The 14,724-nt window shown below is 36.6% G+C and overlaps 1 protein-coding gene across 1 annotated transcript in view; it reads left to right on the forward strand.

Moving 5' to 3' along the window:
- The window catches only part of MEMO1 (mediator of cell motility 1), a 127,838-nt gene that overhangs the window by 91,073 nt on the left and 22,041 nt on the right, over nucleotides 1-14,724 (forward strand). Inside the window, exon 7 of the mRNA XM_060026871.1 lies at nucleotides 14,287-14,429. Within this exon, the coding sequence (XP_059882854.1) occupies nucleotides 14,287-14,429 (143 nt within the window). The remainder of the gene's footprint in view (nucleotides 1-14,286; nucleotides 14,430-14,724) is intronic.

A 14,724-nucleotide genomic window follows, 5' to 3' on the forward strand; every position in this document is an offset into this window, starting at 1 on the left:
CAGGCAGCCTCATGATCAGAAGGGTGAACAACCGGTACACTTAAAATCCTCTGAACCAAGACAACCATTCTGTTTTTCATTTTCAGTACAGTGTTCAATAAATTACATGAGAGATTCAACACTTTATTATGAAAAGGGCTTCGTGTTAGATGATTTGCCCAACTGTAGACTAATGTAAATGTTCTAAGCACATTTAATGTAGGCTAGGCTAAGCTATGATGTTTAGTAGGTTAGGTGTATTAAATGTATTTTCGACTTACAGTGGGTTTATTGAGACTTAACCCCATTTAAGTTGAGGAAGACCTGTATTATTCTTAGCTCTTGACTGGATCCTTTCGGCTTTTGGCTCTCCTCTCTGAGTCATTTTTACTTTTCCATAAGAAATGGGCCTTGTTTGCATCTAAGTAGCAGTTTTAGTCTGCTTCATGTATGTGACAGTTTAAGAGCCTAAAGGCCTCTTTTTATTTGGAATAGTGTTTTGTTTTGTTTTTTAGTACAAACTGATTGAACTCCATTAAACACTTTGTGGGTTTTCTGTACATCAGATTATAAGTGCATTCCATTAGACAAAAGTCACATCCACAGTTCTTTCTGAGACAGGCTTCTTTCTACTTTGGATCTCAAGTTAGGGGCCTGGAGTTTCTTAGAAGCCCTTTTACCTGCCTGAGAGAGTATACAAGCACTGTCTTAAGTCTTCCTGAGGTCCTAATACATTTTACAGATGCGTTTTGATTTGATGCCTCTGAGCCCATGTTCTTGGTAGCACTGTGGATTTGATCTTTGTCCTTATGCTGTTTCTTTGACAGTTTTCTGCTATCTGTAGAGGCTAGCGATGAGAAAGTTATTTTCCAACCAAGCAACTCCTGGTTGGAAATATTTCTTTTAAATTCTGCTTATAATTCTTTAGCTCATGTTTTTCTTCTTGTACCTTCTCATACTTGGCTGTAAAGAAGCCATTGACACTTTGAATATTTTGTCTGGAAATCTTCTTAGCTATTTTTAATCTTTAAGTGTATTTTTAATCTTCTAAGTTACGTTATGCTAATTGTTCTCCCAGTAAATAATATGGATAACTCTATTTCTAGCCTCCTATAGCAGTGTCCTTACTGCTCATCCAGTTTCCAGGCTCCTTGTTGCCCTTTCAACTTCCACCTATCTCTGTGTCCACAAAGCCAATATTATATTTTTTAGGTTTCTCTTACAGTAATACGCTTTCCAGGTACTATTTTTTGGTCTCAGTTATCTATTGCAGCATGGCATATCACCTTAAAGTACCTTTTTTTTTTGTTTATGATTCTTTGGGCTAGAAATTTGGTCAGGGATGAGTGGCAACCAGTCATCTCTGTTTTATCTGCTGCCAGTTGAGACAGGTTGACTTAGGCTAGATGTTCCAAGGTGCTCTCACTTTCTGTTTGGGGCTATGATGCAGGTTGTCTGCTGGGCACCTTAGTTCTCATCTTGGTGCTATCTCCACTTGTTGTTACTCTTCCTTCAGGGCCTGTCTCTTACACATGGTTTCCCTTTCCTGCTGGACTATCCTGAAGTACATGGCAGTTCAGGGTAACAAGAAAACAAGTAGAAACTTCTAGGCCTCTTAATATTTAGGCTTGGAACTGGCACAGTATCACTTATGTTGCATTCTACTTGGCAAAGTAAGTTGGAAGGCTAGGTTCAAAGGGAAGGAGAAATTGGCTCTATACCTAATGGGAGGGGTGGCATGAGCATTCAGAAGTGGGAGGAATTTTGGTGATTATATTTGTAGACAACCTACCACAGTAGCACTGCAGTTAAATAGCTCTTTATCTCCCTTCTCTGGTACTTCCCTAACCTATTCCCTACTCCAGGGCAGCTAGTCTACCCTGTATCTTCTGTACCCGTCTCAGTACCTGGTACACAAAAGGATCTCAATAATTAGTTGTTGAATAAATTAATAACAATCTATTTTTAATACTTTTATTAAATATTTTTTCCAAAAATGAGATCAGTTTTTTTTTATTAACTGCTTTTCATATCATGAACCTATTTCCATGTCATTTTTTAAACTCCTTTTTATTGGGTATACATAGGACTTTCTAGTATATGTCTCTGTAATACTTCAATTGATCATTTAATTTTAAAACTTTTCCCTCATTTTTCACTACTATAAAAACAGGTTTAACAATTAAATATCTATTATTTATAATTTTCTTATTTTAAACAGATTTAAAAATGATATTCATTAGAGGTTATAGAGGAGAAAACATAAAATGACCCATAATCCCCTTGCTCAGTTAATTCTGTTGACATTTAAAAAATGGATGTACATGGTTTAAAAGTGTAAACAACATCAAGAAGTACAAAATGAGCAGTGAAAGCCGCTTTGCTTCTCCTCAACCAGTGTTTACTGACAGTAAAAATTATTATAGATATGCTAACATATATGTATGCATATATGTTTGTGTATATACAATATATGTATAAGATTTATACATACACATGTTTTTGTGAAAATTAAAACATGTAAATAGGAGATGATATCTTAAGTATTTTATTCTGATCCTTTTTTTCCATATATTATCTTTACGATTGAAATTCATAGTATTTTTTTGTTTTTGTTTTTGCGGTACGCGGCCTCTCACTGTCGTGGCCTCTCCCGTTGCGGAGCACAGGCTCCGGACGCGCAGGCTCAGCGGCCATGGCTCACGGGCCCAGCCGCTCTGCGGCATGTGAGATCTTCCCAGACCGGGGCACGAACCCATGTCCCCTGCATCGGCAGGCGGACTCTCAACCACTGCGCCACCAGGGAAGTCCAGAAATTCATAGTTTTTAATATTGCATATAATTACATTTGAGAGAGTTAAGTTTGGATATGTAGAAATCGTATATCTTGAAAAAAACTGTTCACTCTTAACAACATGATCCCACCTCTTCTTTTTCTTTGCATTTTACTCTGTTCAGTTATCTTTCGCCCCTTTTATTCCTTTCTCTATATCATTCCCATTTACTCTATTTACAGTTTAAATTTTTAATTGATTTCTGAGGTAATTTACATACTGTAAAATATGCTCTTTATGGCATAGAAGTCTGTGAATATTGATAAATGCAGAGTTGTAAATATTCACCACCGTCAACATATAGAACAATTCCTTTGCCCTAATTTCAGTGCTTTTCTTTTTTGTTCAGAAAAAATGTGCAAAGTAAATAGAGTTCTTTAGTAACTTTCAAAGTGTTTGAGAAATATGACCCTATAAAAATGTTCATGTTGGGGCTTCCCTGGTGGCGCAGTGGTTGAGAGTCCGCCTGCAGATGCAGGGGACGTGGATTCGTGCCCCGGTCCGGGAGGGTCCCACATGCCATGGAGCGGCTGGGCCCGTGAGCCATGGCCGCTGGGCCTGCGCGTCCGGAGCCTGTGCTCCGCAGCGGGAGAGGCCACGGCAGTGGGAGGCCCGTGTACCGCAAAAAAAAAAAAAAAAAAAAAAAAGTTCATGTTCACTGTAAAAATATCATTATTATCTTTTTAGCCATATAATGCTTTTTGTTACTAATATTTTGGAACATGGGCAACTTGAAAGCACAGTACCGTGTATTTAAATCTGTTTCATCTTATGTTTCAGGTTCTAGCCAATCTTAGAAATTCACCATGGTTAGGATTTGGTAACTTAGTACTTATACCATTATATATATCTAGAAAATCTTGATTTTGTATAGTTTAATCCAAATTGTTAAACCTAATTCTTGTAATTCTTGTGTTTATTTGTATTAATTATAGTTTTGAGTTCCCTGAGTGAAAATGTCAGATGCCTTGTATGGTATTAATTACTATTAACTGAACATTTTTTCTATTTGTAACATCTTATACTAGTATAATACATTTGTGATAATTGATGAACCAATATTGATACATGATTATTAACTGAAGTTCATAGTTTAATTAGGGTTCACTCTTTGTGTTATATAGTTTATGGGTTTTGCGAAGTGCCTCATGTCATGTATCTACCATTATAGTACCCTGTAAAATAGTTTTACTGCCCTAAAAATCCCCTGTGCTTTACCTATTCGTCTTCTCCCCCCTCTCTACCTCCATCCAACCCCTGGTAACTGCTGATCTTTTTACTGTCTTCATAGTCATACAGTTTCTAGAATATCATGTAGTTGGAATCATGCAGTATGTAGCCTTTTCAGGTTGGCTTCTTTAACTTGGTAATATATTTTCAAGATTCCTTCATGTCTTTTTATGGCTTGGTAGCTTATTTTTCTTTATGTTGAATAATAGTCCATTTTATGGGTGTATCACAGTGTATCCATTTACCTATTAAGAGATTATTGATATACTTGGATTAATATCTGTTATATTTGTTACCATTTTCTGTTCATTGCCCTTGTTCTTTATTTCTTTTTTGTCTTCCCCTCTTTTTCTTCTTGCTCAGGTTTTAATTGAGCATTTAATATGAATTCATTTTCTTTCCTCTCTTTGTATATTGATTATACTTCTTTTTACTTTGTTTAGTGGTTGCTTTAAAGTTTGCAACATACATTTGCAACTGATGCAAGTGTACTTTCAAGTAACACTGTACTGATTCATGTAGTGCAAGTATCTTATAACAGAGTATTCCCGATTTCTCCTTCCTGTCCCTTATAACATTGTTATCATTCATAAGCTATAATTACCAAACACATTATTGCTATAATTATTTTGAACAATTGTTATCTGTTGGATCAATTAAGAATAAGAAAAATAAAATGAAATAAACAAAAGATGTTATTTTACATTCTTTTATCCCTCTCTAATGTGCTTCCTTTCTTTTATGTCGATATGAGTCTATGACCTATATCATTTTCCTTGTCTCAGAAGGACTTTTTGGCAGTTTATAGCTCTGATTTTATTTTATTTATTTTAAAATATTTATTTATTTGGCTGTATTGGGTCTTAGTAGCGGTGTGCGGGTTCTTCTCTAGATGTGGCGCACAGGCTCCAGAGCACATGGGCTCAGTAGTGCGGCCCTCAGGTTTAGTTGCCCCGCAGCATGTAGGATCTTAGTTCCCCAACCAGGGATCAAACCCGCTTCCCCTGCATTGGAAGGCAGATTCTTAACCACTGGACCACCAGGGAAGTTCCTGATTTTATTATTTAAAACTTGTTATTTTGGGTTGGAAAAAGGATTTCTTTTCCTTTACCTTTGTCACCTTCTTAGGAATACACAAGAGACTCCTTTTCCAATGTTGCTGTTAATCACAGATTAAGAATAATGTATTTTATTCATGGGGAGTAATTAAGTAGGCTAGTAAACAAAACTCATTTTGGCCCATAATCGTAATTCCCCCTGCCTTCAGTTTTACTAGTTATTGATGTAAATATTTAATTTTTTTTTTTTTTTTGCGGTACTCGGGCCTCTCACTGTTGTGGCCTCTCCCGTTGCGGAGCACAGGCTCCAGACACGCGTAGGCTCAGTGGCCATGGCTCACGGGCCCAGCCGCTCCGTGGCATGTGGGATCTTCCCGGACCGGGGCACGAACCCGTGTCCCCTGCATCAGCAGGCGGACTCTCAACCACTGCGCCACCAGGGAAGCCCTGATTGTTTTTAAGATGACATTTACTCTCAAAATTTAAAAATTTTGGTTAATCTGAATTTTTCCGGTATTAGTAGAGTTGCCTAACTGTGCAAGGAATGACAGGTGATAAAAAATAAGTAAATATTTTGTGTTTCCTCAGCATATAGTCTAGTAGGAGAGATATCTATATAAATAAATGTAATATAATTCAAAATGTAATAAGTACGATTGAAGAGTTTATAGGAACAGAAAAGGGGGGGTGTAGGTGATAACTGAGTTAGGGGAGCACAGAAGGCTTTGTGAGAAGGTGATATTTGAGTGGACTTTGAGGATGGCTATAATTTTCACAGAATGGGGCAGAATTTTTTGAGGGAAAGGGAGTACTGTAAATACAAAGTATAGGAGTAAGAAAGCCCAGGGCTTATTTTAAGAACAGAAAATTAATCGACTTAGCTTGCAGGAGTTACAGAAGGCTGAACTAGTAACTGAGGTCTGTCTGTAGATGTTTTTTGGCCTGCATAGTTAGAAAAAGTTTTTTCACAGATATGAATGTTTTTAGTTGGATATTGGTCCTGCCACTTCCTGTTATCTTATACCTTATCTGACTTTTCACACATATATGATACCAACGTGGGACTGGAGACATTTGAATAGGTAACTTTGTAGAGGTGTAGAGTAAGAGGGCCAAGATTAGAAAGTTGGAAAGTAGGTTGGGACAGGATTATGAAGGGCATTGAATGTCATTTTAAGATATTTGTATTTCATTCCATGATTGGCATAGAGCTAGTAAAAGTTCCTCAGCAAAAGAGGGAGATGATTAGAACTTGACTATAAGAGTATTACTCTTTGATGGCGTGATGGTACTGTGAAGGATGGATTAGAATTGGAAGAGGTTGGTAGAAATGGTTTAGAAATCACGGGGGCTTTGAACTAACGTAGTGGTGGATAGGGTAGCAGACTGAGCAGATTATGGGAGACATTTAAAGGTTAGAATGAGCAAAACTTGGTAAATATTTCTATGTGGTAGAGTAAGATAATTTTAAGATAAGTTTAAGGCCTAAGAGTATACAATTATCAGAGATGGTAAAGCTGTTAAGTTTTAGGTGTAAACCCGGGTGTAATTTTAGGAGAGCATAGGGCATGGAAATAAATGTTGACTTGTTTCTCTCAAAATACTAGAATGTCTCTATAATTCTGACAGCAGACTTGGGCCAATTTATCATAGGACTCTTGCTTCAAATGGTTGAGTTTCCAAAACAGAGTTTAGTACGATTCTCTGGTACCTGAAATATGCCTGCTCTTGTAAAACCTTTCTAATAAGTACTCCTACTGGAATGGAAATTCAGAAAGATAAAACCTTTGAAATTAGTTTTGATAATCTCATTAGATTCACTTACCTGATCCAACAGTAAAGATTTATAATGACTTAATGGTAATTATAGTTGTCACTGACAGCTAGTTTACCTTCTCCCTTTTCCCTTTTCTTTCCCTTCCCCAGTTTCCCTTTTTCATGAACATAGAAGTTTCCTTTTGAGTATTACCTGTATCCGGAAGAGAGCGTTTTTTAGAGTTATAGATAGAACATGGAGAATCTCTGGAATAATAAGTACAAATTCTCTGTTGGTCGTAATGGAATAATTTTAGTTTCTATGACCATGAAAAGGATGAGCAAGAGGTAGCATAAGACATTTGAGAAGATTGGGATGTATTTTATTTTTATCAGAGTAAAGATTTTTTTATATTTACATATGTTTTGTCCTCTTTTTTCCCTATGAATATTTTCTGTCTAAAAGAGGAGAGGAGAGTAAATTATATAGTGATATTATTGTGGCAACAGCCTCAGCACCTTAGGGATAAGAATAATTTTTCTTCTGACTGGCTTAGTAATTATTTATTTGGTTGCACTGGGTCTTAGTTGCGGCAGGCAGGCTCCTTAGTTGTGGCTTGCCAGCTCCTTAGTTGTGGCATGCAGACTCTTAGTTGCAGCATGCATGTGGGATCTAGTTCCCCAACCAGGGATCAAACCCGGGCCCCCTGTATTGGGAACACGGAGTCTTAACCACTGTGCCACCAGGGAAGTACCTATGATTTTTTTTTTAAATTCTCACCTGAGTAGCTCTGGACTGCTTCTAAAATCTTTGGGAAGTTGGAACTTGTATAGAAAAGAAATTTCTCATGTTCATCAGTGTTGTTCAGGGGAGAAATATTCAGATTAATGCCATAGAAAGAATAAGCAAATAACTATTTGTATACAGTATTTCATCTAGTTTAAAATGTCATCAATTTTAAGATTTCAGTTACTTATATATCACTAATTAAGTAAAAACACTGTCATTTAAATTGTTTTCTTATCACTTAGAATATTCATATTAGAGTTCACATTTTTTCCTTCTGATGAGGACTTTTAAAATCTACTCTTAGCAAGTTTCGAATATTCAATAGTGTTATTAACTGTACCATTAACTGTAGAACTATGTTAGCTACAAATTCACATTTTTATATTAGAATTTTTACATTAGAATTTAGACTTTTTGTGCTCTGTACCATTAAGAGCATTGGTGATACGGTGATATTGTTTTTTAAAAAATATTTGTTTATTTATTTATTTGGCTGCGCTGGGTCTTAGTTGCGGCATGTGGGATCTTTGTTCCAGCACGTGGGATCTTAGTTGCGGCACGCAGGACCTTTTAGTTGTGGCATGCAGGATCTTTAGTTGCGGCATGTGGGATCTAGTTCCCTGACCAGCGATCAAACCCGGGCACCCTGCGTTGGGAGTGCGGAGTCTTAGCCACTGGACCACCAGGGAAGTCCCAATATTGTTTGTTTGGTTTTTTAAAATTTTTATTTATTTATGGCTGCATTGGGTCTTCGTTGCTGCGTGCGGGCCTTCTCTAGTTCTCTGTTGTTGCAGGGCACAGGCTCTAGGTGCGTGGGTTTCAGTGGTTGAGACGTGTTGGCTTCAGTGGTTGAGGCATGTGGGCTCAGTAGTTGGCAGGCAGATTCTTAACCACTGCACCACCACGGAAGCCTATATTGTTTGTTTTTAAAGAGAGTGCTTCACTATTGGTTCTGGGATTTCAATTATTGTTTGTTACACATCTTGGATATAGTAATTTTCTGCAGCATGGGTTAAAGTATAGGACAGAAAAAGGGATAAAACTTTCATCTACATTACTAAAGTGCTCACAAGAGTTTTGCAAGGTACATTTTATTAACTCTGTTCTTACTGATGACAGTTGAGGCTTAGGGTAGGTTAAGTAACCTGGTGCAAGTAGCACAGTTTGCAAGTGGCAAAGATGGATTTTCTTTCTTTCTTCTTTTTCTTTTTTTAACAGTTTTATTGAAGTTTGAAATATGAGTGATATCTTGTAAAATTCATCCACATAAGATTATAGCTCACTGATTTCTGGTAAATTTATAGATTTGTGCAGACATCTCACAATCTAGTTTTAAAACAACATTTTTATCACCCAAAAAAGAAACCTTGTGTCCATTTGAGGGCAATTCTTGCTCCCATTCTCAACCTCAACCATTTACCTTCTTTCTTTCTCTATAGATTTGTAGTTTTTGGAAATTTTAAATAAATGGAATCATACAAAATATAGTCTTTTGTGTCTGTCCTTTTTCACTTAGCATACTGTTTTTGAGATTCATCCATGTTGCGGTATGTACCCATGGTTCATTCTTTTTATTGCCAAGTAGTTATTCCATTGTATGAATATGCCACATTTTGTTTAACCATTCACCAGTTAATGGACATTTGGATCATTTTCATTTTTGGCTATTAGGAATAATGATATAAACATTCTTGTACAAGTCTTTATGTGAACACATGTTTTCATTTCTCTTGAATAGTTACTTGGAAATGGAATTGCTGAGTCATATGATAAGTCTGTGTTTTAACTCTTTTAGAAACTGCCAAACTGTTTTTCAGAGTGATGACACTGTTTTATATTCCAGGAACAATGCATGAGGGTTCTGTTTCTCCACATTCTGGCCAGTACCTGTTATTGTCGGTCTTTTTTTTACAACCATTCTGATAGATGTGTAGTGTAACCTCACTGTGGTGTTAATTTGCATCTCTCCAGTGACTTATGAAGTTGAGCACGTTTTCATATGATTATTAGTCATTCGTGTATCTTCTTTTGTCAAATGCCTATTCATATATTTTGCCCTAGTTTTAATTTGATAATTCATCTTTTTACTGAGTTACAAGATTTTATATATTCTGGACACAGGTTTTTTTATTCATATATATGATATCCAAAGATTTCTTCCCATTGTATGGCTTGTCTGTTTGTTTTCTTAATGGTGTCTGTTGAAGAGCAAACATTCTTGATGAATTTTTATCTTTTTTTTTTCTTGTATGGATTCTACTTTTGAATCCAGGGCCACATAGATTTTCTCTTCTTGAATGTGTTCTGCAGACCATATCTGGCCCACAACTTGTTATTGTAATGTTTTATCGGAACATAGTCACACCCATTCATTTACCTAATGACTATGGCTGCTTTCTCTTTACAGTGACAGTTGAGTAGTTTCTACAGATATTGTATGGCCCAGAAAACCTACAGTATGGCCCATTTCAAAAGATGTTTGCTGAACCCAGTTCTAGATGTGTTACGGTTTTAGATTATAGTTGTGGCTATTAACCAGTTTGTGTATGGTATGAGGTAAAGGTCTGAGTTCACTTTTTTCCTATGGATACGCAATTATCCCAGTACCATTTGTTGAAAAGTCTATCCTGTAAGTAATGAGTCATTTTCTTTTTGCTGCTTTCAAGATTTTCTCTTTGTCTTTGATTTTCATCAGTTTCATTATGGTGTACCTAGGTTGGGAATCTCTTTATACTTACCTACTTTGGGTTGTTTAGTTTTTTTTGATCTGAAGGTTAATGTTTTTCATGAAATTTGGCAAGTTTTCAGCCATTATTTTTTTCTAATACTTTTACTGTAACTTTTCTGGGATTCCCATTGTGTGCATCCTCGTATGTTTGATATTGTATATATCAAGCATAGTTTCCTTTATTTCTTTGAACACATTTTTAATAACTTTTAAAATCTTTGTCTGCTAAATCTAATATCTGGTCCCATTTGGATACAGCTTCTACTTCCACTCCCACCCCCACCCTACGCCCAAGAGTGGGTCACAGGTTCCTTTTTCTTTGGCTCACAATTTTTTTCTTGAAACTGGACTTTTTACATTCTGGGTTGGCCAAAAAGTTTGTTTGTGTTTTTCCATAAGATCTTACAGAAAAACCGGAACGAACCTTTTAGCCAACCCAATAGTATATTATAGCAACTTTATTCTTTTTTTTTAAACTTTTTATTTTATATTATAGTCAGTTAACAATGTTGTGATAGTTTCAGGTGTACAGCAGAGTGATTCAGTTATACATATACATGTATCTATTCTTTTTCAAATACTTTTCCCATTTAGGTTGTTACATAATATTGAGCAGAGTTCCCTGTGCTATACAGTAGGTCCTTGTTGGTTATCCATTTTAAATATAGCAGTGTGTAGTGTCAGTCCCAAACTCCCTAGCTATCCCTCCCCTCTGCCCTTCCCCCCTGGTAATCATAAGTTTGTTCTCTAAGTCTGTGAGTCTGTTTCTGTTTTGTAAATAAGTTCATTTGTACCTTTTTTTTTTTTTTTTTTTTTGCGGTACGTGGGCCTCTCACTGCTGTGGCCTCTCCCGTTGTGGAGCACAGGCTCCGGACGCGCAGGCTCAGCAGCCATGGCTCATGGGCCCAGCCGCTCCGCGGCATGTGGGATCTTCCCGGACCAGGGCACGAACCCGTGTCCCCTGCATTGGCAGGCGGACTCTCAACCACTGTGCCACCAGGGAAGCCCCCGTTAATTTTTTTAAAAGTAACTTTCGTGGACTCTGTGTGGAATTTGTCTCTCTCACAGTATTTGGCTACTGATGTATCTCCTTAGCTTTTAAAAAATTCTTATTTATATTTTTTACCCTGGCTTTCTAGAGTTCACCCCTGTATCTGCACTGCTTAGTGCTTAGCTACTGTTTGTTTGGAGGTTGTGCTTAAACATGTTGAACCTGTATACCTTTCACCCTCTGCTGCTGGATTGTGTATGTTTTGGGGAGCACATATGAAATTTTCAAGTTTGCCTCCTTTGCTTTCTGTTGGATCTTCTCTGGTCTCCCTGTGCGTGTGTGGAGGTTTCCAGTCAGCCAGGGATGTGTAAGAGCTTGGTGTCTCTCAGGTCTCCACTTACCCTTGTGCTTGCTCTCATCCTCCCAATTACCTGGCATTTGGCAAGAGCTTAGGGCCTTATGGACCTCCCCTGTACACATGTGCTGCCTCCTGTTCAGCCAGGTCACCATCAGGGCATCTCTTCAGAATATATGAATTTATTCAGTCCCTATATGGGTCTCTCCTTTCCCAGACCTCCCTGTTAGATTTCTAGGTAGTCCTCAGGTTTGTGGCTTGCCTCAAATGATATGGTAATTTCAGGCAACAAAAGCTGCAGGATTTTCTGTTTCCTGCTGGGTGTGGGTATTCTGCTCTCTACTCCAAATCAAAGTCAGCTTCCTTCAGCGGTGAAGCTGCTGGTTTTCACAGGCAATCTCACCTTGCTTTCACCATAATGTTGGTGGAGCAGGGAAGGGAGATAGAGTCAGTTCCTGGTAAGATGCCAGACTTCCACTGTTCTTCCCAAGAAATCAGTTTATTTTTCATGAATAAACTCTTCTCATTGTGTTTTTCGCCCTTGGTTGATTTCCAAAGCACAAAATGGTTGGTTTTTTTGACAGCTTTATCCAGTTTTTATAATTGTTATTTGAGGGCGAGATTTTATACTCCTTCACTAGGGAAGTCCAACTTCACAACTTGGATTCTAAAACCTAGGAATATTACATTTCAAAGCCAAATGCTCTTTTCTCTAAGTCATGCTTTGTGGGGATAGAGAACAACAAGCAATTTTTTAAAAAGAGAAATAACAAAGAGGTGGATGGATGAATCTTGATTCAGAGCTTAGATTTCTAAGTAGTATTAGACTTTTACCTCTGTGTAGATAGTTCAGACAGGTTAATTGAATAGTTTGGTGGCTGTTATGGAGAAGGAGACGTGTTTGCTCAGAGTGAAGCAACTATTGTTGACAAAGTACTTTTCTTGTAGTATTCCTTACTTCATAACAGTTTTATGAAAAGGGTATTGTAATTATGATCATTTTACAAATAATATAAATTTTTAGGTTGGTAACTTACCTATGCTCTCAACATTTATTTGTATGTGATAGAGATAGTACTTGAGTCCATTTCTTCTGACTTCTTGTTTTTTATACTCTATATAACTGCTTCCCTACTATGTCATAATTACTTGCAGACTCTTTAATGATCTTAGTGTATTTATTTATGTAGGTAGTACTTGAAGTTAGAACAATTCATAACAATCTTCTTGAATTTTTACTAGCGCTCAAATTCTTTTCTTTCATATGATAATCACTCTTAACTTACTGAAGAGCCCCTATTCGTTCATGCAGTTGTTAAGCAAAGTGGTAAGAATCAGAGAAAGAGATATCCCATGGCAGCTTCCTCTGCCAGCTTCCTCTTTTTTTCTTACTCCATAGATGCAGATTCTGCCCAAGAAGCCCCTGCATTGCAGAGGGATTGGAGATCTGTATGATCTGTTTATTTCGCAATTGACAAGGGTAAGGGGGCCTTTTTGGGGGAGGCGCTTGGGTGCCCTGAATTTAGCTTTATGAAGCTGAGCTAACATTTATTTTGGTAATACTTAAACCTAGTGTTTTTACAGACCCTTTTATGAATTCTGTTTGTCCAACATCAATTAAGTGCCGGATTATATTAAAAAGCATTTATTACAATGATTTTTTTAAAAGTCCTGTTTAGAACAAGTCAGACAAACATGATTCATGCTTCTAAAATTCCAAATCTGGGATCCTTTAGAATATAAATAATATTGAATATATGTAAACAAAATTTCACTACAATGAAAAATTTAAAAGGTCTGTTCTGTAGCCCGTCACAGTTATTCTTAATTAATCTGCTCTGTTCCTTTTCCATAAATCTTTCAATCTATAGAGTGAAAAAGGGACTTGTGGATATGCCATAAACATTGTGGATGGGCGTGGCGTCTTTTTCTTGTTGCTAGAAATTAATATCTATTTCCTTGAATTCTATGTCCACCCTAGATGCCAGTGAAATTTGAGTTGTATCTTCAGACTGTCCTGTATCTGTTTATTAGTATAGGAGTAAGGTGCATTTGGTGAATCTTACGGGAGCCAAGATAAGTTTTGTAGGTCTCACTTGGCAGGTTTATAGAACAAGTGCCAGAAATGGTGGTATTTATAATCGGATAGAATTAAAATAAGTGAGGAAGAATTTAATACTCTTTTAAAATTACAGAAGCATTGGGCAGAGATGACTGTAGTTTTTATGGGTAGTTGAGAAGACTTGACTTGGTGATGGTTTGATGGGCTTCTTTTTACATTCGAAGATATTATTAGTAGTAAAATAGCTTTGTTTACCTAAAGAAGTATTGTACATTTCTGTAATTTAAATAGATATTTTTAGTATTCTGTACCTCATATTTTTAAATGGTTTTCTTTAAACATTAATTTATAGATTTTAAGAATTCAGCAATATTATGTATATTATCCATTCCACTATTAATAAATGTTCCACTTTTTAGTGCCAACACATTGGAAAACTATTTTTATTCTTATATTTCTTAAATGACTTTTTTTTTTTTTTTTCTGTTTTCTGTTTTCTTTAAGCCATAAGGATGAGTTTACCATTATTCCTGTATTGGTTGGAGCTCTGAGTGAGTCAAAAGAACAGGAATTCGGAAAACTCTTCAGTAAATATCTAGCGGATCCTAGTAATCTCTTTGTGGTTTCTTCTGATTTCTGCCATTGGGGTAAGTTCTAGATTTTAACATTTCATGGTAGATATAATGTACTTGTGGTTAAAGGTATCTTTTCATTCTAAGCTCTGATTTTCAGTTCTTTATCACTTTCCGTGGAAAGTTTTACTTTTAGCAACAGTGTTTAAAGGTGAATAAAAAAGTCTTTTGGTCATTTAAAAAGGATGAGATTGTAGTAGGGAATTATGGATACATTTCCAAAGGCGACTGGTATAATTGGATTCACACTGTGAGGGCATCCTTGCTTAGACACTTAGGTTAGTGGGAGTTAAGATTTTTTAACCCCATT

This window comes from Delphinus delphis, chromosome 12, assembly GCF_949987515.2.
Source record: "Delphinus delphis chromosome 12, mDelDel1.2, whole genome shotgun sequence".
Taxonomy (NCBI): domain Eukaryota; kingdom Metazoa; phylum Chordata; class Mammalia; order Artiodactyla; family Delphinidae; genus Delphinus; species Delphinus delphis.